At 40.3% G+C, this 26,268-nt stretch overlaps 1 protein-coding gene across 1 annotated transcript in view; it reads left to right on the top strand.

The window, feature by feature from the left end:
- Positions 1-26,268, top strand: part of PARD3B (par-3 family cell polarity regulator beta) — a 390,492-nt gene that overhangs the window by 347,723 nt on the left and 16,501 nt on the right. Inside the window, exon 24 of the mRNA XM_062498095.1 lies at positions 17,027-17,106. Coding sequence (XP_062354079.1) covers positions 17,027-17,106 — 80 coding nt within the window. The remainder of the gene's footprint in view (positions 1-17,026; positions 17,107-26,268) is intronic.

The raw sequence follows: 26,268 nt of genomic DNA, 5'->3' as shown, positions 1-26,268 counted from the left end.
TGCAGTTTAGTGTGTCTCCATAAACAGACAAAGATATATAGCGCTGTCTCTGCTATAGAGCCAGACCCTTTAAAATTCTTTTCCAATTCCATTGTGCTTTGGTTTGTTGTCAAGTTTTGCACCATTTGGACTTTCTCCCCTCCCATCAGCCACCCCCTCTCTTCAGGTTTACAACTAGGATAAATGATAAACCAAATTCTGTATGGTGGATCACAAGGCTTAAGGTAAACCTCAGCTAGTTAGCCAAAGGACAGGCTGATAAAAAGTATAAATATTGTATAGGAAAACGAATGCCTTTTGTTGTCAGTGTGAAATGAGATTACCCTAAATTTTCCTGACAGCTAGGGAATATAGGCATGTATCAGCTCTAAAAAGGGTTTAGGCATGTGCATACATGCTCATGTCTTAGTGGGACATCAGATATTCAAAGCTCTCATGAAGATGTCCAGTAAAAACCTAATCTAGGTCTCCCAAATGAGGCAGATGTTTGTGTACTATTATCATAGCTGCAGTATCAGTCAGACCCTGAAAGAGCTGTGTAAGAATAAGCTGTGAGAACTTAGTCTCTCTCGGAGCTGGATGCCTTTTTCACAGGCAGTCTTTTTCAGGGCTTTAGAGTCATAGCCTAATAGCAGATCATGAGAAAGAGCTAAGGAGCTGTCAAGAGAGAGCATGCAGTTAGCATCTGCACTTGTATTTAAGGACATTTAAATAATGAGGAATTAATCATCTATTTGAGGATTTACTTGGATTGTCTTACAGACTTTGTACAAATCCAGTTACTTAAAAGCATCAATTCTTTCCTTCAGGATGGCAGTAAATCCTCAAAATTTTATCTTTCTAATGTACATTCAAGAGCTGCATGTGACGCCAGCCACATTGCGTAGTTCCTCACCTGTTAGTGACCACAGCAGCTTCACTGTTGAGAACCTTGAGTTAACTGGTTCTAAAAGCCATTTCCTTATTTGCAGATAGGATTTGCAAGCTTTTAAATAACCTAAAGATACAAGAAAACTTTTCTCTGGATACTGGCTGTGAACATTTCAGTTGAAAGAAACCTGTAATGTATACTGAGTTTTGTCAGTTCCCTGTTAAGAGTAGGAAAAAAGAATCATGCCTCTGTGTGTTAAAGGCCACATACTTTATTGTGTGCCTGGCTGGATTCCAAGCCTAAAAATCAACGAGAACAAAGAAAGGAGCATTAATAACTGCATTATTTTTCCATAATGTGTCAAAGGGTTCTGCGCTTCCTTCAGGATGAATAAGGAGCTGTTTGTACGTTTCATGATCAATTAATTCCATAATCAGAATGTTGCATTTCATATAGGTTAGGTTCCTAAAGCACACAAACGTTTGTGTTGGACTATGGTTAGAAACCAGTATTCCAACTTCTAGAATAATAACATTCCCATCTTCTAGCACAAAGGGAAAAACTGACAATTTTATATGAAACCATACAGCAGAAACTGATGCAAATTCCAGACTTTCCGAGTCCACAGATTATTAGTAGAAAGCATTAAATAAAAAGATAAGAAAAAAGAAAAAGACAATAATGTATTTAATATATAGCTGCTTTCAAAAATACACATTGGAAGTATTTGTTGTTAGAATATTAATTAAGAGAGTACACAAAACATTTTTTTAGAATGTACGATTAACTTAGGGATCGAGAACTTTTTATGGTCCCAAATTATCTCTGCTTAATGAAGGTTTCAGATTGGGATGTATTGTAGAGAGCTGTTTGAACTAAGCAGGGTGATTTTGAAATTTACAGGCCAGCTTTTGGGGGTAGTTTTGGGGGGAAATTATTTGGGAGAAATCCCCGCCAAACCTCATGTGAAAAATAAACTGTTCCAAATGGCACATGCAAGGAGAGCCAAATTCAATTCCATTAATACTAGTAATAAAGAGTGACTTCTATGACTTGTTTGGAATCATTCCTACTTATACAAAGGTTAGATTTGGCACAGATTATCTGAACCAGAGGGGAGTCTGAAATGCTCATGTCTTCATGCATACACTTTGTACACGCTCTCATTTACCAGGGGAAACAGTTCTGGTGCCATATGTCATCTTATCAAAGCTCATCAGTACTGTTTATACCCTACATTATGTGAATTCCAGAAATTCATCATGCCATCTATACCACAAGGTGCTTCTGCATACAGCTGGGTTTTGTTGTTTTTCAGTGCAGGGGGGTGACTCTGAGGAAGACAAACACTAAGCGTTTCTCTTATTTCATACAAGTTGCTGGAAGAAATCAGACAAAAACATGTGGTGCTGCCAGGCTGTGGCTGTCCTTGCAGGCTCACGGTGCTGAGAGATTCCAAATGTGCCAGCAATCATGTCCCTTGCAGTTAGGACGGGTTCTTCTGATATTGCCCAAATGGAGGATTTGAGTAGGGCATTGCAGAGATCATGACAGCTGCCATGGATCAACTTGATGTGATATGAAGGGCCCTAGAGGTTTTCCATTGTATACATTTTGCCTGAGTTGCCAATATGTTAAGGGAGGCAAGAAACAAATCTCTAACTGATAATTATATTGATGGGGGGAGTTTGTGAGCAGGTAATCCATGCTGTTCAGTATGCTGAACAGCTACTGTGTTTGAGCACGTAGCCCACAGCTCTGCAGCTTTTATCCATTGGCTTTTTATTCTGGGGGACAAAGAAGACGGGCACGAAGAACCTTTTTGGAGCTAGCTGCTAGACTGCAGTTCTCAGCAGTGGCTGGGTCTTTGCAGTTTGCTTCGAGTTTGGTAAGCTCCTGCCAGTACAGGCTTCAACAAGTTTCTGTCTCCTTGTTGGTCTCTCTGTAGGCAGGGAGCTGTGTGGCCTCCTTCTCCAAGCACGTGTGCCAGCATCGCGTGGGGAAGCTGGAAGAGAATGGAGATTTTAGCACGGAGCCTTCACACATGGGGCTGCCAAAGCCACTTTGGCACCCTGGGCTTTCCCTCCCTTCCTTAGCCTCAGTGTCACTTCTCTGTGACAGCTCGGTCCCGACCCCCAGCAGCTCAGTGCCCCACACGCCAACAGAATCAAATACAGCTGCTCCTGGGTCTGACTACAGGGGATGGAGGAAAGAGGGCTTCCTTTTAAAATTGACCTCCTCTTCCTCAGGCCATTAGTAAGAGGCCTGCTTCAACTTCTGGAAGGGGCCCCAGTTACAACACTCATTTTTTAATCACAAGACAAGTCTGTTACGCCACTTAAATTCATGTCTGAAGCTAAGCATGAGCTTAGGTATTTATTGGATAAGGCCTGAAATCAGGCCTCAGACCTGACCCCCTTCAGGCACAAGCTTTGGCTTTTACTACCAGGTATCCGGTGCATTTATCAAATAGATGGTGACATGGTTGACTTCTCCTTCAATTCTTACAACTTAATTTCCCTGGGTCATGTTCGTGTTCAGTGTTGCTGGTTAAAAAGAAATCTCCTCCCTAAAAAAACACCTATGATCCAAAGAGTTGCCTGGCTACTGTTGTCCCAGGCAGCACCCCCTTTCCTGAAGATGCTGGTCACTGTCCAGCTCTGCCTGCTAGGGATCATATCCTGCTAAAACAGAGAGTGGTTTGGACAAAGGACTGCAAAATGTGTCCATTTCACATCAGGGAAAGCAGAATGACCTCAGTGAGGCAAACAGCAATGATTGCCCAGTGTGTGCAGAACTTGGGGGTCAAGGGTTGAGCTTGAAAGAAGCTGGGTCAAGTAATACAACTATGTCATTGAGGCTGTTAGAGAGCCCAGATCTTGTATTTGTTATAGTTTTAAGTATAAGTTTGTAAGTATGTGACAGAAGCCAACTGAAATAATGGACTTTTCATTACTTTTGATTCCTGGATTGAGTTCCTCTGTTGTATAACTGTGCAGCACTTCTCATTACTGCAGTGCAAGATCTGAGGTGGAGGCCTTGGGTCTTTTCGAGTTTTGCTGAAGTTCCTCACTGCAAAATGCATTAGCAGAGCTGCTTGTTAAATTCCATCCTAGGTGCAGTTTCAGCAGTCAGGGTCTCAGTGCTCTGGCTACATTGTCGTCTTGCAGTTAAAAAAAGTTCAAGATTTTTTCACAGCCAAGGTGTCCAAAGTAATTAGAATGTATCGCTGGGCGCTGGGTATAAGCAATTATCTGTGAATATATAAAGGCCCTGTTTTTCTCAACAAACAGGCGACATTGCTGTAATTATTTTAAATGAAAAAGAAAGTCGGTGACTCAGACATGGAGAGATTGGGTGGATAACTTTATTAGTTCCCAGTCTAAGGTCTGTAGTGCAGATGCTAATCTAATATCAAGACTGCATTAAAATAAAGTACAAAATATGGAAAAAAGAGAACTGCATTTACCCTGTAAGGCTGGTGCTGTACATAACTTTGACTGCTCTGCTCAAGGCCAGCTTTCTTCAATGTTCAGCTCTTAAAAACACTGGAAAAGGGAGCACTAGTACCTTCCTTCTTGCTCCATACGGAATCTTGACTAGAACGCATTCCTGCTATCAAATGTGCTGAGTTTTGAGAAGTTCTGCAGAAGTTAGTAATCAATTTAATCTTTGCTTGCATTTGGGTTTAAAACTTCTTTAGTGTTCTTGCTTAGTTTAGTAAATTGAATTTGTAAACATAAATTTCCCAATGCAGAATGGCACCATGCAGCCTAGTCTGAAGGGTTGATTTTGATTTTTTTTTGTGTGTGTGTGTGTGTGTGTGTTTTTAAGACACTAATTAAGGGGGGTTTATGTTAAACAAGTGGTTTTGACACTAAACACCAAGAAAGCAAGTGCAACATATACTCCTAGCTGTGTTTTTGCTGCTTTTTCCTCATCAAATGGCCTGACTGCTGTGTTAAATGTCATGTTGCCCAATATTAAGTAGAGACATTCCAGCTGAACAGTGTGTCGTAAGTCCTGTATGATAGGAGATATTGAGTCTTCTGTAATCCAGGTGATATTGGAATGTCTGCCTTGCAAGCAGAAATATGAGTTCTGACCCTGCTGCCTCAAAGGGTGTCCTGCTGTTCAGGACAGATGATATGTGAATAACCCAGAGTAGCATAGATTTCATAAAGTAGTATATCAAATCTAGCATGTAAGCAGCAGGCCAAATACTGGTATCTCCTCTACAGTGCAGTCTGGTCACCAATTAAAAGATCTTTCTAGGTTTAGTCTATTCATCCATTTTCTTGCTAGGCTGGAATAATGATTGTCAAAATTACTATTGCAAATAATGTCCTTCTGTGTTAGGAATGTCAGTGCTGCACATGATAACAAACAATGGCCATATCTCTGAAGGGACCTGGACCCTAAGGAAACCTGCATCAGGTTGTGCTTTCCACCATCAGCTATTGCAAGAAAAGTCAGACTAGCAGATACCTAGAGTGAAAATTTGACTTTGAAGTTACTGTGTGAGTCAAAATGAAGGGAGTCACTTGGATTCAACTGTAGAATATAATTTAATATAACCACGCTTACTTGTAATGCAGTAAGCATGGTTATATTAAATTATATTCTATAGGTCATAATTTGATGATAACTTCTTCAAGATAAGACATAAATTTATAATTTTAAATACTTGCCTGTGCCTTCCATCCCTGGTCTGCCATCATCAAAACAAAGTCATTCTGACAATCTAAATTCAATCTTTCCTGTGGAATGATTATAGGGGAATTTAGCAAAATGCTATCTAGTGATACCCACCAGTGGATCAGTATGAACATTTACATTTGCGTTTGAAGCTAATTTTTAATGGATTTCTCTTAATTTGCTAGGAAGATACCTGTCAAGTTAGCAATTAAACTGTAATTTGGTCACTGAGGTGTTTACATGGATTAATAGATCTCTCTCTTAAGCGTATGCTCCTGGGTTTGAAATAACAGCTATACTGCGTGGTAGCATGACCCCACTTGAGTTTCACACACACATGCACAAAATCAAATTCCATCACATTTTAATGCAAATTTTACCTTTGCAAATGATGGCCTGAAAAGAATGAGTTTCCATGGTAACCTTAGGGAACACATAACCTGTTTATCATAACTTCTCCATGAAGCAAGACAGGGGGTGGGGAACATGCTTTGATGTCAGCTATATTTTTCTGTAGACAGCATTCTGCTCTAGCACATATAGAGAATTTACCAAAATACTTGCTTACTGTCCTAAATGAACTTTTTTTTTTCTGTTCTTAGAAACAAAAGCAGTCATATGGAATAACACAGGAAGTAACTGCAATAGGCAATATTCAACTCCGTTAACTGACCTTTCAGCTCTTGTCTATCATTTGACAATTAGGTCAACATTTTGAAAGACCAATCAGAAATTAATAGTTAACAGATCTCTTCCATCACTTTATCTTATCTTGCTTTCCCTCCATACTTTAAATTTAGCCCTCAGGTATCCCTACTGCCTTTCAAAGCCACTTTTTTTTTTTTTTTCTTGTTCTTTCACTTCACTGCTGAAAGTACTTTTTTGAAAAATGCCTTGAAATATCTCTGACTCCTACATTTTGGAGCTACCACGGAAAAGAATATATTGATTATACTTCACATTCAGTGCTGACTTTTGGAGTTGAGGTGGTGGCTCCTAGAGCTGCCATTAGCGAGAGTGACTTTGATGGCTGTGAGCATCTGTAAGGTTGTATTTGTCCTGCAGATGCACAGTAACTCCTGGCTAAAGGAAAGTATGTCTGCAACATTTTTTTAAGGTCATTAGGAGTAAGGAACAGATGTTGAGGTTTTTCAGAATGCTGCTTTGAAGTGCCACTTAGGAGTCAACTGACAAGACTGACCCTATAGGCAGTGATTTTTGGGACTGGAACACAGAGGAACCATTGCCCACAGTTACCCATCTGGTATCCATCTGGTACCAGCAAACAACAGACAGCACCAAATCACAGAAAAACTGTACCAACTGCTAAATTGGTATCAGCAAGCGAAGAAGGTCACCACCCAACAGCAGTTGCAAGCAGGAGAAACAATGTCTGTAACATTTACAGACTGGTATCTGAAGATCCGGAGGAGCCTGATGCCATAGCATATGGAAAGCAATTCCTGTCTCTAAGCCTGCTTATGCTGATGTTGTTTGCTCAGTATTAATCCAGGTTTGGGGGGCTTTTTTGGGTTTGTTTTTTTGGGTTTTTTTTTTGTTTTTTTTTTTTTTGTTAACCATATTGAATTTGCAGTGCGGAGAGCTTTTGTCACGATGCCATTGAGAGAGCGCCTCTCTTTATTGGCATCTGCGTTTAACAGGATTAAGGTGGATTTAATACCCTGTGCTACAGACTAACCATTCAAATTCCAGGAGTACTGTTCCATAGTGGTGTCAAATCACAGTGAAAGGAGTTGAAGTTAACTTTTAACTCCGTGACGATTTACTCTGCAGCTTTTCTTTGATGTGAAGTATTCTTGGGGAGAGCTGTGGCAGGGGGTTGTTTTCCAGGTTTACTGCCGTCTTCCTCTTCTTCCCTTTGGTCATTTTCCCCCTTCTTCCTCCTTTTCTTCTCTTGAAGCACTGTGCTGGTTTGTACAGTAGCTAAGTGCATAGAATGCAATAATACAACAGTGAGAGATTTAGTGCCTCTAGGTGCTACGCCTTCTACTCTTGAGGACCTCCAGCAAGGCATGATTTTATAGACAATGAAAGGCTTGCTCTCCCCTGTGAAGCTGCCTGCCTGCAGGAAGCTTTTCACTGTCTGTTTCCACTACTTGCTCTGCAATTTAGTTCCATGCCCTGCTATTTCCCCCTTCCCTCCCTCTTTTCTTGCCTGACATACACATGTATATACCCCCTGCTTGCACATTCAGCACCAGCACCAGATGTAGGTAGACACCACAAAATAGCGTTATCTCAACGTGCGCATTAAAACGCTCAAAAATACACCAAACCTTTTCATTTTGCCATCTTCATCATAAATGGAAGTATTGATCTGTCCTCTGTTTGCTTTCCAGGTACTGACACTGTCATTTCATTTTCCCTAAAAAGAACACAAGCTCATAGCTGAGCATGGCCATTACACCCTGGCATTGGTGCCAAGAACTCTGCTGACTTAGCTAGAGAAAGATGCTGAAAGCCTGACTTTGAGAGAAAATTCAATTCAATTCACTTCATACAATGTCTCTCATGAAGTATTTCAAAATGCCTTATATCAGGAGATAACGTAATGAGAAAATGCTTTAGAGAACTGGGTATTCAGATAGCAAGACAAAATGATACACAACAATGAACTGGAGTAAAAGAAAAGACGACTGTCATTTAAAAGCAGTAATCATCTGGATAAGTAGTCTTGTAAACTAATTACAGTGAGAAGAGAAGCAAAGAATGCAAGACTGGGAGGAACAAGAAGCAGCTTAGTTTCAGACAGGCTAAAGCAGAGGACTGGTTTCATGGAGGGAGAGGAATTATGCACAGTATTGTAGAACAGCTAAAGGAGACGTGCTTTAGAAATGTATCCGCACATATGGATTAGTATGCTGTATATTGCAACACAAGTGTATCTCTGTGACAGGTTAAATTATTGTCTTTAGTGGCTGGGAAGAGATTAATTACTTTGGCCTGGTTCAGGAGAAGAGCAATTGAAATGCCCCCTTGTAGTAGGAAAGAATCAATGCTGATGGGTGCTGTGGGTTTTTGGGTTTTTTGTTTTGCTGCTTTCAAGTTTTTCTCTCAACTCAAGGGAAACTTCTGTTTGCCTCTAATTTGAGAATAGGTTTGCAAGTGAGGGTGTTGCAAATCTGGTGCTCATTAAAGACAATTAAGAGATAGAATTAACCAAAACATATTATACAACTAATGGAAAAGGAAGCCACCCACAGAGACGGACACAGGCCAGGAAATGATCTCATTTTGCTTGGTCAAAGGAAACCATAGTTCTCCAGCACCAGGGTTTGGGGCATCACGGAGTGAGGGTTCAGAAAGCAGAGTATTTTCTTTGTGGGACTGTGCAAAAACACTTTGCAGTTCTGGCTTCGCCTCCATCTTTGCTGTTTTCTGTCTCTTTAATGTTGCAAGATACAGCAAATGCTGAGAGCTTGTTTTCTTCAAAACTAAGGCAATTGCCATGTTTTTAAACTGTTATGGGAACAGCCTGTTTCCCTTTTAAAGTTCCCATCTGTGTTTGTATTTCCCTCAGTCTATTGCCTTTATAGAGAATTTTCTGCTCCCTCTAAATCTAAACCATTAGTTTCACCTCCTTGAACAAGAGGTAGGGCATTACCGAGGAGGAAAAGTAAATCCTGAGATAATCAGCCCTGCTTAATTCCACCATGGAACACTGCTGTTTTCAGTGCTCCTGGTGTTCATTGCATAGGGAGAAGGGACAAGTGACTCTGAGTATGTACATTTGTGTCTGAGCATGTGTATGTATATGTATGTATCTGTAGAGAGAGAGACAGTCAGAAGGGGAGCATTTAATTGCCTTGCAGTCAGACCAACCAAGCAGTGTTCTGATTGCATACAGCTGATTTTCTAAGTGAAAATCTTCAAACCTATTCAACAGCAAAACCAAGATCATCAGTGACTCTGGAGTGTGTGTCTGTTTCTGACAGGGAAGAGGAAGGATGGTTTGATTACTATCTCTTTTTTCCTTTGGACAAGGGTGTTTTTCTCATCCAAGGGAAATGCATTCTAGCAGCATGAACATAACTATTAATCAACACTTAAGCAATAATCAGTGAATGAAAAATGATGACCAGAAACTGAAAATGTACTTGCATAGCTACTTTGGTGCTTTTTCTTAGAGATCATGCCCTTGCATTTTAACATGAACAATTCTTATAAAATTAGTGCTGACATATTCCAAAAGCCAGTGATTTAAAAAGCCAGCACTTATTTTTCACTTGAAAAAAAAAAATGCTAACAGGGAATGATACATTAAGATCTGCATAAGTGATGTTATAAAGCTACCTTGGTAGTCTCTGAGATAGAGTCTCCGTTGATATGAACCAGTAATATCTTACAGATTTACTTAAGAGATGAGGGTGCCAAAATCATCATCACTGGAATGCTGCATTCAAATGTGCGAAGACATGTTCAGGATACAGAGATATAAATGTTTTTCCTGTGTATTTTTGCTCGAAAAAGAGATAAAGGCACCAAGAGATGCAGGTGTGTGTTAGCTTTGGGAATGCCTCCAAGAGGAATCAGATGCTATTGAAATTAAAACAAAACCTCCCTCAGTATTTAGCTTGCTTTCCTGAATCAGGGCCAGGGTATGTGGTGGCACCCAGCAAAAACCAAGGCTGTGTGACTCTCCTAGTGAGCAATACCTTGCTTTTGTACTTCAAGACATTTTTTGACAAACTCAGTCATGGTTCTAATAGCATCAAGCGTTCTTTGGAATAATCTCAAAACCAGATTAGTATAAAATGCTTAAAGGTGAGTGTGTGCTTAACAACAAGAAAGCACAACATTCCCTGGGACTGAGCCCAGAAAGCAGAACTTTAGGAGAGTGCAAGGTCATGACTTGGTGACTGGGCCATGAACAGGTATCTATAGCCATCTGTTGATTCACCATTCCAAATTATTTAACCTGTATTTCTGTTGACACAAACATTAAAAAGTTCATTTACCACACTACCCAAAACAAACTTGAAGACATTGGACCATGATTTGAGAACCTCTGACAATTGTAGTCCTGAGATATTTGTAAAATGGAGCAGGAGCAGAAAAATAAGGTGTCTCAGGATCTGCTGGGAAGACACTGCTTCCTTCCTTATCCTTGGGAATAAGTTTGTTTATAACAAACAAGTTTGTAACAGGGAAGTTGAAAGTGCTCTCTCTTCAGTGATGAAGGTGGTTTTAAGAGTTCCTGTGGAATGTCATCTAGGTTTGCCACTGCAGCCACTTAGTGAAGAAAAGCACGAGTAAGAATATCAAAAAGAAATATTAAAGGTGCTGTCTTATGTCCAAACAATGGTAAAGCAGTAGCAATGGGCTCATAGAACATTAGACTCCTCTTTGAGGACTACTTCTGCCATTAAAATCAATGCAACTTAATTAAAGCAAATTATAGATAGATACATCTATAAATAAGATATTAAAGTGCGCCGCTGAATATGATAATTGCTGCATATTTAGCAATCAGCGTGTGTGTTCTGCTTTTGCCAGGAGGGATTTCTTTCAGAGGAATCAATGGAGCTTTATTAAAAACCATCCAAATTAGAGGGAGAAATGATGAGTGTTATAATAACGCAAAATCACTGTTTCAACTTTCATTGCAAAACCAGGAAAGCAAAATATATCCCTCTTTGTGCATGTATGGAAAACATCAGGAAAATTCTTTTGAATTGTAGACACTGTTAGAATTTTTAATCTTTACCTTTTGAGGCAAAACATAAAAAAACCTGGATGGAAGAAACCTTGCTTTCTGTGGGAATGCTGGAGGTCTTCAAGGGGGGGAATTAATGAGGATATCACAGCAGTAAGGAGTTAAGAAGACCCCATCCATCAACTTCCTCCATTTCACATGGACCATCCAGTTCACTGTCTAACATCACCCACCTCTGTTTCAGCAGCTAAAGGAAGTGTTAGCAAGTCAAATGGTGCTCTTAAATTTCACTTGCAGTTCCCAGAACTTGTAATGCAAAAAATACGTGGTTAATTTTTATCCTCTACCTGTGTATGAAGCATTGAGACCAGGGCGGGGAACAAATACACTTTTACCTCTCCATTTTTCTTCAGTTTTCACTTAATTGAAAACAAAAACCAACTGTGTCTCAGCAGAGGGGAGACCTGAAGGTTAAAGGGCAAATTCCGTTATACCACGGCTCTTTTTGGCATGCTGAATCTCAACCCATGTGATTAGAAACACTCACAGACAAAAGAAGAGCTTTGAGAACAGAGGTCAAACCAGCATCTGAATCAAGTCCTTTAGCAGATGATCACAAGACTATTGAAAAATGTACTAAGCAATGCAGCAGTTCTATGTGTCATGTTTATACACAGACTTTCAGGCAAAAAGCAGAACTGGGTGGCATTTTCAAAGCCCTTGGATTGATGGCAGAGCAGAAGCTTCACTCTGCAGCCTTGCTGGGGTAGCTCCTGTCTTACAGTGCAAGTCAGTCATATAAAATACAGTGGTAGTATCCTGCCATTTTTGTGGGGAGAAAACCACAGTGCACAAGCTCAAGTGACTTTTCTGAGCATACACAGTGAATGAAAGAAAAAGTTAGGAGTCCCAGGACTCCTATCTTCATAAGCTTTTCCTGATCTCCCATAATTTTAAATTAGTCAGGTGTGGCTCAAGTGGAGTCAGCAGTGTTTTTGCCTGGATTCACAAACACTAAATAATAGCTTAAAATCCCATCGGCACTGAGGAAATTATATTATTGCTTCTTACTTGGTGGGCAGCACACTGTCCAAATTTTCTTTCTGATCTTAATGGTAATTGAAATGTTTAGAGGAGGCTTATTGTTCAGAAGTCGGGGGGGAAAAAAAGGCCTAAAAAGCAAAAGCAAATGGACAGCGATGCTTAGCATATTAGAATTAATAATCCTGAATGCATCACCACTGTGTATTATTCTTTTTTAACAGTGGGAAAGTTTTGACTCTGAGCAGAGGAGTAGCTGGTTAAGAAGTTTTAAAAGAATTTTCTTAACCAACTGAGCTCTGCAGTGATGATGGAGTTTTCTATATGCAAGTCTAAATACCTGCAGGAGAGGGAACAGTATCTGCAACTGTATGAGACATCCGACCTGAAAATGTTTCTGCATCATTTCTTTTCCTTAGAAGCAGTATCCATGGTCTTGGGTTTTAACTGTGCTGACTTCATTCAGGATGGGCTTTGAGCAGGGAGTCAGGTGGGAATCTGTGAGAAGTAGAGCCTCAGGCAGAAACACACTGACCTGCTGAATTCTGCTGGTAGGGGCAAGGAGATGTTGCTGATTTCTATTTGCAGTGTGGTAGCTGTCACCTTGAGCTGTGTGTGGATGCACAAGAAAAAGTCAATTCTGGTTTCATGAAGCTTAAACTTCAAGAAATATCACTATAGTTGTTATTTTTTTGTACCACAGCGTCTGTCCAACCCCTAACACCTTGATGCATAAGGAAGGGGCAAGGGAGGCTTTCCTGCTAGCAGCCAGAATTGTAGCCTTTAACAAATGCTCTGTGAGGAATGCAGTGTAAGAGAGATGAGGGAGAATGAAATGCAGGATCTCTTGGGGAAAAAACACAGTCTAATGCACTTTTCTGTACCGTTTTCAAGATAGTCGGGAGCTTCGGGATTAAATAAATCCTTTCTCCTCCCTTAAAGAATTGTTATTCTGCAATTCCAGAATTCTCCTATGGGTAGATTCCAGACTTACTCAAGACACCTGGTCACAGGTATATTTGATTTGTAGCTTAAAATTTATTTGCAGATGTTTGAACATTCTATTTGTTTCTGGCTTGATGTATGCTGCCCTTCCACCAGTCTGCACTTCCACCATCCTGGTTCTTCTGCTGGGAGCTGACAGGGGTTTAATTAAGGATGCAGAGGTGTCATAGGATATTTTCTCAAGTGATACCTTTCTATCACAGAAATCTTGTTAGCCAGTGAAAATTATTGTTTCTAAAAGGAGAGACTTAAACAACAGAAATATTGACTAGCCATGTATAAAAAAAGACGTCTCTGGCACACAGAAAATGCTGACCATGAAAGCATTGAGTTATATGGAAGCAGTGTTTTGCCAGTTTTTCTGGTATCTTGTCTCCAAGTGTGGCCACTGCTGTGACTGGGATTGCCAAAGGGGCAATTAGGAGAACAACCTGTTGGGACAGAGGTTCTGCTCTCCCATTCAGCTCTCCGAGGCCTTGCCTCTCCACCTGCCAAAGACTTCACTGTCTTCTGCTAGCCAGATTTAGTTGGTTTGATTCATATTTGTATCCTGTTTATTAGCTTTACATTCCACAAAGGCCTTGGCCCTACCAATACTTTGCCACAGTTATATTTCATGAATTGTTTGTTGTTTTTTGATAAAGATAGTATTTTCTCTCCTCAGTTCAAATGTGCTGCTCTTTTAATTGCACTGATGGGTTGATGGCTGTTTCTGTGTTTACCTCTGCCCGTTATTTTTGCATATTCATGTTTTGCTTGTTAGTTGAGGCCGCTCTTAAGAGATGAACTGTTCATAATGATGGCACTTATTTAAGTTGATGTTGTTAATTTGAACCCTAAAAATACAGGAGCATATTTTGGATCATTTTTCCTGTTGTGCGTTACCACACATTTGTGAAATGTGTATTTCACCTGCTGTCGTGTTCTCTACTGATTGGGGTGTTGGTCTGCTGAGCTCTTCCAGCTGCATCTGTAGGGGCTCAGGTGAGCACTGCCCCTTCTGTCAGCTCCCTTGCTGGTCACCTCGTGGTCACCACCCATTTGGCTTTGATAGGACTTCCAGGTTTTAATCCTGTTTTGTTAAGATTATTGTTTCTTCACCTAAATATGTTATGAATATTAACTGTGCTAAAACTTCTACACCTGGTTTGAGAGCCAGCTGCATATGTCCTCTTTTAGGACAGGAGGAGAAGCGGGAATATTTTGATCTTACAAATTAGTACATTTCACAGAGATTTTTAGCTTAGTTTGTTGTAGAAGGCAGCAAAGGAACCCTTTGCTTTGACTTTATCCGAAACATAAATAACTTCTACTAAGGAGGTGTTTCTATTTTCACAATTTCTCTTTTCATCAGGGTAGTATTTTATTCCCGGCACCATTTTGGCACTCCAGGCTGAGTGATGATACGCTTTCGCTGTCGCATGGACAGATGGAGAAGGGAAATCAGAAGAAATGGCTGAGCCTTTAATTAGCTGTGCAGAGCCAGAGCATGCTTTTCCAGTGCATTGGGGGTTTTATATAGGGTGTGGAGACTCAGCCGCTCGATGGATCCAAATTAGCAAAATTGTGTATCTGCCACCAGGGTGTTTCTATGGTAACTGTCTCCCAAATCATATATACAAACAGACCTGGCAGGGGCTATTGCCTTCTATTTGGTCTGTAGGAAACCATCAAAAAAAAAAAAAGGGGGTGTTTTCAGGCTGAAAAAAGGCCTTGTGATGTAAATATCTTTTACTTGTGGTGATTGGTATAAGTTTTGGGATAAGTGCTTGATGCTGGCACAATTCTGAGCGTGTTTTTTCACATTGCCTGGCTGCTGTCACTCACTTTAGGTGTGAGAGTGCAGGAAATTCACCTGGGGCTGTGAATGCGCTGTTACCAGGCTCATACACATAATTAATAACCTATTTACAGCTGCACAGGTAGACTGTGTACTACGTGGTTTTTATGGCGAGAGACCGGACTGTGCATTTTTTTCTTTTCCCCTCATTCTTCTTCCTGAAGCAGGAGGAATCTGGAGGGTCTTCTCTCACCAGTGTACCTGGGAACTTAAGGGAAATTATGAACCTGATGAAATTAGTAGTGTAAAAACAGCCAGAGTGGCTGTGACTCTTCACCTAAGTGACTCTATACAGTCTCTCTGCACGTTACTTTCTCTGGTGGAAAAAATGAATGAATGATCCCTTTATCCTACTGCCCTCTTTTTGAAATGTAGGGCAGTTATTATTATTTTTTTGCTCATCCAAAGACAGGTGTTGTTAAAGCATGAGTCATTTCAAACCAGAGGTGGTTTTTTTTCTTGTGGCCAAAAGTTCTGTGAGGAGCCCTTTCTGTTTTGAAGGAGATAAAGGAAGTCTGCAAGAGGCCTGTACTAAATATTTTTTTCCATTTACGAGTATCTTGGATGTTTGATGAGTGCCAAGGTGCATAACAAAATTTGTCTGGAATAATTCCTAAGCCTGCCTAGTAGCACTGAATGATACTGCCTCTCTTTGCATTGGACTTGGTTTATGTAATGTACACAGAAATGCTTTGTAAAGGTAGGTAACACTTAATACACCTGAATAAACAACTTTTCTCATTGCAGAGGTTTATATATCTGTTCAATGAAAATGGTGTATTGTGCATAAATTACAGGACTGACAGAAATGTACTTTAAGCTGCAAAATGCAAAAAACATGTTAATTTTTGTTTTCTCTTTTTTCTAATCGGGCATTTGCCGAAAGCTCGGCGTGATTTATTACTTTCTTTTTAATGAATTGTTAAAAATGTTTGAAAAGGCATTAAATCTTCCTTTCTGCTATTAATCTGTAAAAGGGGAAGGGGATTTTAAATGGCCTCTTAGTATATTGCTTTATAAAACTGCTGATTCCAGCAGCACCGGAATAGGAATACATACTAATGTAGGAAACACTGAAGGCAGTCAGAGCCTCCTCCATTTATGGAAGAAAAGACTAATAGCTCCATTTTAACAAGGCTCTTAACACTTTGGGCCATCAGCAGGCATTGAGTGAGTGAAATTGGGAGAGCCCCTGTGTGCTAAAAGCATTGAAGTTCACCGTTTGGTACCCGGCTGGAGCCTTCCTGATAGAACCGTGCTCCCCAGCCAATGCCCGTTGCCATCTTGAACACAAACCAAGTAGCGCTGGCATTTTGACTGAGTGCACTAATGCTGCACTTTTGAAATGGCACCAGAGCATCATAAATGCACTTAACTCCCAGCTGGATGCTTAGCTTTGCAGTGGCGTTAGGGAAAGTTTCTGGATTCGTGTTAAGAATGAAAGAAAACCTGTTTGTATCGTATTTTATACTTAAGCAAAACAAGCTGGTGGGAGGAAAAAAAAGCAGACTCGGTATTAAGATGTTAGCTTTGATTCAGGTAGTTATGCTCTGTAATTAGAAGGGGTGTGCTTAGTTAGGTGATGTCCTTATGTTACTGAATTTTAAGAGGAAGGCCAGACGGGGAAGAAGAGAGAGTGTCCCAGCTAGTAGGCAGGTGAGGGAAAGGCTCTGAAGATTGTACCTGCTCTAAACACTTCTTTGCTACGCAGCCTTTCTTGTTAGCAGTGATAAGATTATGTATGGGATTTGAAGCTTCTTTAAGCCCCTGCCTTTCTTTTGTTGATTTTGGCATGTTGCAGCATCATGTGTTCTCTGCTTATCGTTTTGAGATGCATTGTTAGTAGCTGGGCTGCATAATTGATCTTCATCTCTAATTACTCTCCTCTCCACAGGTGCCTGGAAAAGGTCCAGATGGGAGCTCCTACAGCCTTCACTTCGAAGGGGTGGAAAGGCAGTATGCATCCTTACCCAGGTAGGGCTCCAAGCCTCGTGCACACATTGACTCGCCCTCCTTCCAACGGGGAGGGAAAGCAGCCCGCTGCTGATGTCCAGCTCTAACACGAGAGATCATTCTCCACTTTTGTCTTGTCACCTTTTGCTACTGATTTACTGCCATTTTATACCTGTGCTATTAATTTGGTCTTCTGAATTTTTGAAACACGGGTCTCTCATTGAACATGTCAGCAAGAGTCATGATCCACGGGTAGAGAACATGACATTGAGGGAGCTGGCTCTGCAAGAGTTATAGCAGGTCGTATCAGGGCATAAATGACTGAGTTTGTAGTGATATAATCCTAGCTGGCATTGACAGAACATTGCTGTGGAAAGCTTCCACTACAGCAGCCACAGCTACCAAAGTCCCACTGCTGCTGCAAGGGCTGTCTGACTGCAATCCTATTCCATGAGAGCATCTCTCTGCTTTAACTGAATGCCCTGGAAATGTGAGTGAATTCTCTGAGGGCTTTTTTTAATTTTTAATCCTTATCAACTGAATGAAGAGTAATTCTAGTCTGAAACCAGTGGGGCATAACAAAAAGGAAGCATTTCAGGGATTTCAGCCCTGTTTCTATGAGAGTTCTAATAGCGGAGTGTAACATAAATCACACCAGAAAGGGGAGTGAGAGGATGCTGGAAGAGATAGTGGGAAGCAGGGAGAGGAAAACAAAAATAGAAAAATATTCCCCCTTTAGAATTAGAGGGCTGGGCAAGTCCTCAGAGGCGTGGTCCAATCCACTTCTTGGACCTACAGGCAGGCTGATTTCTTAAAGCAAAGGAAAAATAGGTATCTATAAGCAAGAAGAGATTTTTTTTGTTGTAGTGCTGGCATTTAGGAAATCAGTGAATTGTCTCTTTTTGCTGTTTCTTTTTCCACTCAGCTGTTTGTATTTAAAGGTGTACACTGAAAGATTGATAAATATGTAATGCTGTGTCCAATTCCAGATGAAAATACAAAGAATATTTTACTTTTGCTAACCAGATATAAAGGCTGTCTCACAAGACAGTGGTGGATGTCTGTAGGCATTTTTAATATATGTGGTTTCTAAACCAAAGGATGTGTCTGCAGTTTACTGCCTGCCTTCAAATTATATTTTGTCAGCTGTTTTTTCTTGGAGATTCCACCTGTGCAGTAGCTGTGTTTCTGACAGGGGTCTGCTTTCCAACAGTGTGTCTTGCATGTATGTCCTGGCTGACTGTGGGTATTTACCCTTCTGGGTAAATAGCCATCTTTTTTTACAGTCCTCCAGCTTCCCTGTCATGTTTTTAGCAGTGATTTTTGCACGTTAGTTAGGTGTGCTTTAATTTTGCCTACTCCTTTTTTTATTTATGTCCAAATTCCATTTTGTTGGCTACTTCCTTGTGGATTGCAAGAGTAAATTCGTAATTGGTGCCCAGTTAACTCTCTACAGCAATTTTTATATTTGTGTATCACGTCTTCTTTTATTCATTTTCCCTTTAAGAAAATGTACCTTATTTTTTTCAAGTGTTGTAAACTGAAAATTTCCCAGTGAAGTAACTTCCTTGAGCCAGAGTTGTTTTGATTTTCCCAGTAGTCCTTTCAAGGGAGAATGACCAGAAGTGAGCACTACAGTGCAGATGTAGACATGCTCTTGCTTTATGTAATAAGCACTCTCTGTATGCCTTCTGTCCTCTTCCTTTCCAAACTGCTGCATCCTCAGCATGTTTCCTAGGTGTATATACTGCTCATCTCTACAACTGTGTTTTTGTGGGGCTTGGTTGGTTGTTTTTGGGTTTTTTTAAAGTAGGTTTATCTGAACAATATCATGAATTTTACAGTGTTGCTCCCCAAACCTCCATTTAACTTGCTAGAGACACAACTCTGCAACTCTTAGAACTGGTTTGAGTATTTCACTGGTGGGAAGTCCCCATTTAGAAAGTCATCCAAATATTCCCTAAGCTTTTGAAGATCACTGTGAAAGTGTCCATGCTCTCTGTTCCTAAGGAGATTATGCTGGAGGGTGAGAAGACCTGCACTTCAGCAGGGCTGCTGGTGCTTCCCAACCCAAACACTTACACTGCTGCATGCAAGCCAAGCTGTGTCTTCGGAGGGTTTCCACCCTGGCAGGAGCAGAGCTTTGGGATATCACACACCTTTGGGTGTGCCTACAGTTCAGCAATCAGCTGCTGCTTTTTATACTTCAGTTTTGTAAGTTTTGCAGTTTCATGTTACTGCAGTAATTAAGCCCTGGCAGTCACAAATGACTAGATTGTACAGTGAAGTCTAAATCCAGACAAAGTGGATGCAGTCTCATTGCCAGCCACTAATGGAAATGAGTGATTTCTTTTGTTCTCATGGCTGACTGCCCAGGAGTATAGAGGAATCCAGGTAAAAACCACCCATTTGCCAACCAGTTCTCGGTGGAGGATCCATGAAAACTACTGTAATGAGCAGCATTATTTAAAAAAAAAAAAAAAAAAAAAAAGAAAGAAGAAATTAAGAGGAAGAAGAAATAAATGAAGAGGTAGTATTTCCTCAAAAGAGTAGCTTTCTTCTCTCCAGCATTTTAGCATTAATTCACAGTTTCATGCCTTTGATTTATTCCCCTTCTTTTGTGCTGTCCTCACTGTGGTGAGGCCATTGAGCCACACTGGTACAGATGCCATATGGAACTGTCTGCATACTTAGCCATTTAAGCCCAGTTTAATAAGAGATTCTTACAGAGGCTTCAGATGAGGGTTGTAGACTCTGGGAGACAAATTCCTGTTGCAATATTGTGTTGAGTCCAGGAGGATGTGACCTTTGCCTGCCGCTGTGATGTGGCACAGAAGAAAGGAGAGGAAAGAGCTTGGACTGCAGCCAGTTTCACAGGATGAGGAGGGAGGAGGGGATCCAAGCTAGGTCAAGAGTAGCTGGGACCTACACAGTGAAACTGTTCTGCTCACCTGAAGACCACCAGGACTCATGCCAATGTGTGTGGGCATGCACAAATGAAGTAAGAGGGTTTTGGTCTTCCTCCCCACAGACAAGAAGGAGGAATGTTCACCTAGCAAATATCTTTACAAGTGTTTGATGCCCCTAAGATACTGTCCCATTCCTGTGCAAAGGCATGCATCCTGCATGAAGTCAGATCTGAACATACCTGCTGCTGGCTTGTAAAATTCTAAGCTCTCAAGCGTCATTGTGGCTTTTTAAAATATTTTCTGTTTTTCTCTGAAGCTGTTAATTTAAGTCTAGGTATTATGGGCCAAATTCAGGTGATACAAGTCTGTATTAACTCATTTTGTATTATTCTGTATTATTATATTTGTATTATTCTGTATTAACTCATTCAGCTGTCAAGTGTGCTTGTCTTTTCAGTAGGTGCAGCAGCAAATTACTGTCCTGGTCTCACTGAAGTCAGTGATGTCCTTTTTTCCCTTGAGTGGAGGATCTGTTCCTGTGTAAGGTTACATGTTTAATTAAAAGGGGAAGCCGGAGGCAGCAGCCTTTGGAGAAAGGCTTTCTGTCTGACTGATCTAAGGAGTGGTGAGCTGAGCTACATAGTTAAGTTTCTAGGTAAAATAATGCCAGCCTGTAGGCTTGCTTTGGAAATGTCTACAGAGGCAAACATCTGAATTAAATGATAAGTGGCTGTGGCAGGAGAGTGGCAGGGCTTCATCTCTCACTGCATTGTGCTGTTCTGTCTGCAGAAAAGCAGCAAAGTGGGAGAGACAGAATAGGAGGCTTTCCAAGGGAGATACAGTTCTGTGCACTCAGTACTTATGTGTTGCCCTGAGGCTATTGCTAAGTAGTGCTGAGCAGTAGTATTAAGCAATGTTAAATCCTCCTGCTTAGGAGGAGAATGGCCTGATTCTTACACCTCTTAGCCTCTTCTTTTGGGAAGAAGAGCAGGGCAAGGTTGTGGGAGCCAGAAAAACGTTGGTTATCTTTTACACTATTTTTAATTCCTACTTTCTTGGTGTAATTGAGAATATTTTCCTGATGGAGCTATGGAACAGATAAGAACCTGAAGCTGCTCTGTTTGTTCATAGCTCTATTTTTGAGCTTGCTTTTATGGAAGTCTGAATTAACGTAAATCACAGTCTTGCTAATGGCAGCTTTGTTTGGAGAAGCCTCATGTTCAAGGACATGTTATGTTCTGTGGTGGTGGAAAAGCTGGCTGTGACCAAAAGCAGACTGACAGACACTGAGACAGCACACTGGTTGACATGATGAGTGTGGATTAGAAAGCTCAGCCATCTTTCCAATAAGAAATGCTGATTCCAATGGAAAAGTACTGCTTCAGACTTTCTCTGGTATTCTCATGTTATTGAAGAACACTTTTATGTCAAGAAAAGGGGAAGGGCCAGAAAAGCTGTGAGAGCGTTAGAAAATAACCGCTAGCATGGAAGAAATGAGTTCAGGCTGTGTAGATGGGTCCAGCTGTGTTGCTGTGGCTGGGACAAATCTGCTGAGCAAACTGGTGATTTGCTCACAAGAGTATCTGTCTTAGAGGTAACATGCATCCTGGAACTGGGAGGCTTGGAAATGGATAAAGGAACCAGCCTTGCTGTGCAGTGGCAATGGGTGGTCTTCCTGTGCTGGAAGCTTCTCTTCAGGTTGACCATACAGCTTGCACTTCCTAAAGCAGTAGCTGAAAGCAGCACACTCTCCATTTCTAGGTATGATGCCAGGAAGGATGCTTTTGATCACCTTGCCTGAGCCCTCCAAGACTTTCTACATTTCTGCATCAAACTAACTTTCAATCTTGGCCCGTCCCATTACTTTTGTAAATGTGTTTGCTGAAGATCTAATCTGGAATTAGAATGTCACATTGTGGAGAATTCATTACATTCTTTGGAGGTTAATTATTTTACTGCTTAAAGAGATTATGCCCTTTTCTTTTTCCCTCAAAGTCTGACATTACCCATTTTCAGTTTCTAGATACTACGGTAAATATTTTTTTCTGCTGGATTTTAAGAGCCAAGCCTGCAAAATTCCTTCCGTTGAATATTTCTGTGCAGAGATCATTTATGTTATGTGTCCACCTCCCTTTCAATAAATTAAATAGATTGAGCACTTAGGTCTTTTCACTGTAGAGCATGAAAACAGCACTGACTCAAGAAGCCAGAGTACCCATGCAGTGAATTTAGGAAGTAGCCTCTAGAGTTGAGTCAAAAATATTTTGAGCCCTGCAAATCAAAAGCAAAGTTTTGGTGATATCTGTGTCATGAACAGATAAGGTTCCTCCAACAGCAGAAATTGATTACTTAGCATGTTTCATTAGCTGCTTCTTGCACTTGAGTGCTCTTGCCTGTATTTTACCGAGTTTATTTCAAAATGCAAGATTTCTGTAATTTAATTGAATCCTGAAAACATCATCAGAAAGTGACTTGACACAAATCATGAGAAAAAGTTAATTGTCTATTAAATAAGACTCATCATCCGCCATTGTCTAGCAGAATCTGAAATTAATATACTGACATTACTTAAATATGTATATAGTGTATTCTCTTGGTTAACAAAAAAGAAATCACAGTTTTAGTGCAGACTATAATTAGCTGTAAATCAACTTGTCAGAGCATTCCCAGCCTCTGGGAATTGACTAGCCAAGGACCACAGATGAAAAAGCAAGGTTTAAAATAAATTATTTAAATCAAAAATCCCTCCTTTTTTTTTTCTTTTTTTTTTTCTTTTTTTTTTCTTTTTTTTTTTTCTTTTTTTTTTTCTTTTTTTTGGCTCGGAATCACTTTGATTTAACCAATCCCATCACTTGTTGGAAAAAATCTGTCCTCTTTGTTATTTGGTATACTTCACCTCCATTGCTCCTTGGCATACAGCAGTTTGTTGCACAGCACTGACACAGCAGTGCAGTCATGGTCTGGTCCTGCTTGGTGTTGCTGTTGACAAGTGCCATGCAGTGGCACAGTGGTTCTCAGTGACAGTGTTGCTCTGTCCCACCTCACAGCTGCTGTTCTGCCAAGTCATCTTCCAGACACCTTCTTGGTGCTCGGACACCCTTGGTAACAGCTTGCCTCTGTTTTTCACTGTTCTCTCATCAGCTGGCTTCATTACAAGGCTCTACTGAAATTGTGATTTCCTCCATGTTTTATTGGCCCAACGTGGTGCTTTATGGCAGGCAGAGAGTGACAATGCAGGTGCAGACTGCAGGGAATAAATATCATTGCTGCCTTGCAGTACTGTTTAAACTGGAGCACTGTTCACCTGGTTAAAAAGGGCATCTGCAGATACTTTCTCATGGAGGGGGCCAGGGGTGCCAAAACTTCAACAGCAATGAAATCATTTATCAACCCTGTCCAGAATGACCCACATCTTAGTCTGTCAGTGAAACCATGTTACTGGACATACGTTACACAGCTACAAGGTGAGCCTGTTAACTTCTGCTGTATAATATAATACCCAGTACTTCTAGTAATGCCCAGCATTTTCCCTCCAAAGGGGTCATAAACAGTGAGGAACAGGTTGATGGGAAAATACTGTATAGTTCCAGGTGGCTGAATAAAGTCTGTATCTCCCTCATTTTTGTACTGATTAGAGTAAGAGGAGATGGTTAAGAGGAGTATTTGAGAGCCAATTGTAAGTTGTCTTTTAAATTTCTGACATAAACAGGGGTTTTTTAATATTCCTCTGGTATAACTTCAAAACTAAGACTTGATAATTTGGTGTCTTCAACAGGATTAGAACTAAGTAGGGTTCAAAAAGGAATGGCCCAACTGACTTCACCACCCTAGTAATGTGCAATATTAATAATATTCAAACAGTATATTCTCCAGTATACTTGATTATTATCTTTCTCTTCTGTTTTAATCATCTAAAGTGATATCAGTAATTCAGGGATATTTTTAATATTATATTTATCTTGACAGCTGTGCTTTTATTGAAAATGCAGCAAGATCTTGCCTGTCTGTATCTTCCAGTGTGATGAACTCATTATCAACGAAATACATGTATGGTTTTAGGTGCATTTTAAGTGCTGGCAGGTGAATTTCGCATCAGCTTTAATGGAAATACTGGTCAAGGACCTCCAAGATACATTGCAATAAACCAGCCAAGATGAAATACAGGCAAAGAAAAAAAAAATCATTCTTACATGCTAGAGCCCAAGCTCGGGAACCAAGCTGATGTGCTTATTAAAAGATTAGCTTAAGTCCAATTTCAGATAGTTTTAAGATTTAGCTAACTAACTTTTCTTAACTCTAGAAGATACTAAGAGTGATTGGTGTAGAAACTACCCAGGCTCTAGGAAATGTCAAGGAAATCACTGTGCTTCAGAGGCCAAATTGACAGCAGGGCAGCAGATTTGGGACACAAAGATACAGCAGAGAGCTGGGAGTGCTCTGCTGCAGCTTTTTCTGTTCCACCTCAGTTTCAGTCCCTCTGCTCAGGGGTGCCATGGTACCTAATATCACCTCAATGCCATATGTGAAGTCTGAAGACTTTATTTCATATATGATGTCAAAATATATTCGTCCAAAAATGTGCAGAGTTCTGTGTATACCTTCTACAGGGAGAATTTCAGGCATTTAAAGAAGAGCAGGTAGGAAAAGGGTCAGTGTGCTACAGACTTTTCAAAAAAATAGTCCTGTGTCTTTAAGGACTTGACTGAAAGGAGGAAAGAAATTTGTAAACAGGATCACAGTTTCAGAAATCTCTGTGGTGAATACAAAAGGAAGGAGATTTAGCTGTAAAACATACCTCCAGCTTTCTAATAAAATAGAAATATCACTTGAAATGAACATGATGCCTCCATCCAAGCCAAATTAAGTCTAAATAATGAAAAAGTATACTTTAGAAAGTCAGAAAGGTCAAGGTTCGTGACATCAAATCATGGATTGCAGCTGGCAGGCCACCTCTATAATTTCCATGGGAATAACTAAAGAAAATTGACCAAAGAAAATGGCTGTAACAACTGGGACATAGCTTAAAAAAAAAAAAAAAATTAAAAGCCAGATGTCTCAGAAGAATACTTTGGAAGTGTAGGAGGAGGCAGACAGGGATGGGGTTTGTCAATTTTCCTAATAAGTCAGTCAACTCCTCATAGCAAAAAGCCAGTTAATGCAATATGGAATAGTTTAAAAGTCAATTAATATTTTGAAACTAAACAGCCAGCCTTTTTGCAAGGAGATACTATCACGAGTAAATAAAAATACTTTCAAGTGTCACATTTACAGAAAACATGGATCTGGTATGAATTGTAGTGTATAATCAGGCATAAGGACCTCCCACTCAAACTAAGGGCACCAAATTCAGCTTAAAAATATGGGAGATGGAGGCAAATATTGCATTTGAACAAAAGGGCTTGAATTAATATTATAAAATTTAATGAAGTCTTGGAGACGTTGCCTTGGAAAAGAAAGCTGTATTAACTATGCCTCCAGTGAGTAAAAGAACAAAACAACTGTTAGGGAACAAAATATTAATGAAAGGAAAAAAGTGTCAGTACAAAATGGTTAGGTTGAGATGAAGGATCTGTGGAAAAAAGATAAGTGAATGCAAATTAAGAAGAAGATTAAATAAAAAACCAAAAGCATATATCCCATAGAATGCATCAACAGAGTGATGTGCTGAGTGAAACCTGGGGAATAAGATGTGTGCTCCAAAATGCAAATACATCCATTGCATTGTTAAGATGGATATTGAAATGGCTCAGGAGACCAGCAGACTGGGAAGCTCAGCTGGCTGTTTTGTAGGTATGGATATTTGGAATAAAAATGTTGCTGCTTATGCTGAGTTGTAATTCAGAACTCATCAAAAAGTGTGGGCTCTAGGCTGCAAAGGTGAGAAAGAGCATTGTAAAATAAGACAACTCTGCTGCAGTTCTTGGCTTCGGTTTTCCCTTGATAAACATGTCTGGAGGTGCAGCTGAAAGATGGCTGTCAGCAAATGTGCTTTAAAAACACCTAACGAAGAAAAATGTAGGAAGCGAGCAGTATCAGGTGTAAATATGTATTATTTTTGAGGATGTTGGATCAGGAATTTTTGAGCAAGCTTCCTATAGCTCTCGTTTTTGTGTGTGAACCTCCCGTGTGTTGTGTCATTGCTCAGCTATGTTCCTGTGAGCACACAGCAGCTTTGCAGTGGCACCCTTTGCTCAGAGGCAGATTGCAGTTAGTTCTCCATGTTAGTTCTCAATTCCTTTGTCTCAATCCAATCTTTGCTTTGCAAAGCAGACTT

Source organism: Cinclus cinclus, chromosome 9, assembly GCF_963662255.1.
Source record: "Cinclus cinclus chromosome 9, bCinCin1.1, whole genome shotgun sequence".
NCBI lineage: Eukaryota > Metazoa > Chordata > Aves > Passeriformes > Cinclidae > Cinclus > Cinclus cinclus.
Note: the sequence above shows the minus strand (reverse complement) of the source record. Positions and strands in the feature narration are given on the sequence as shown.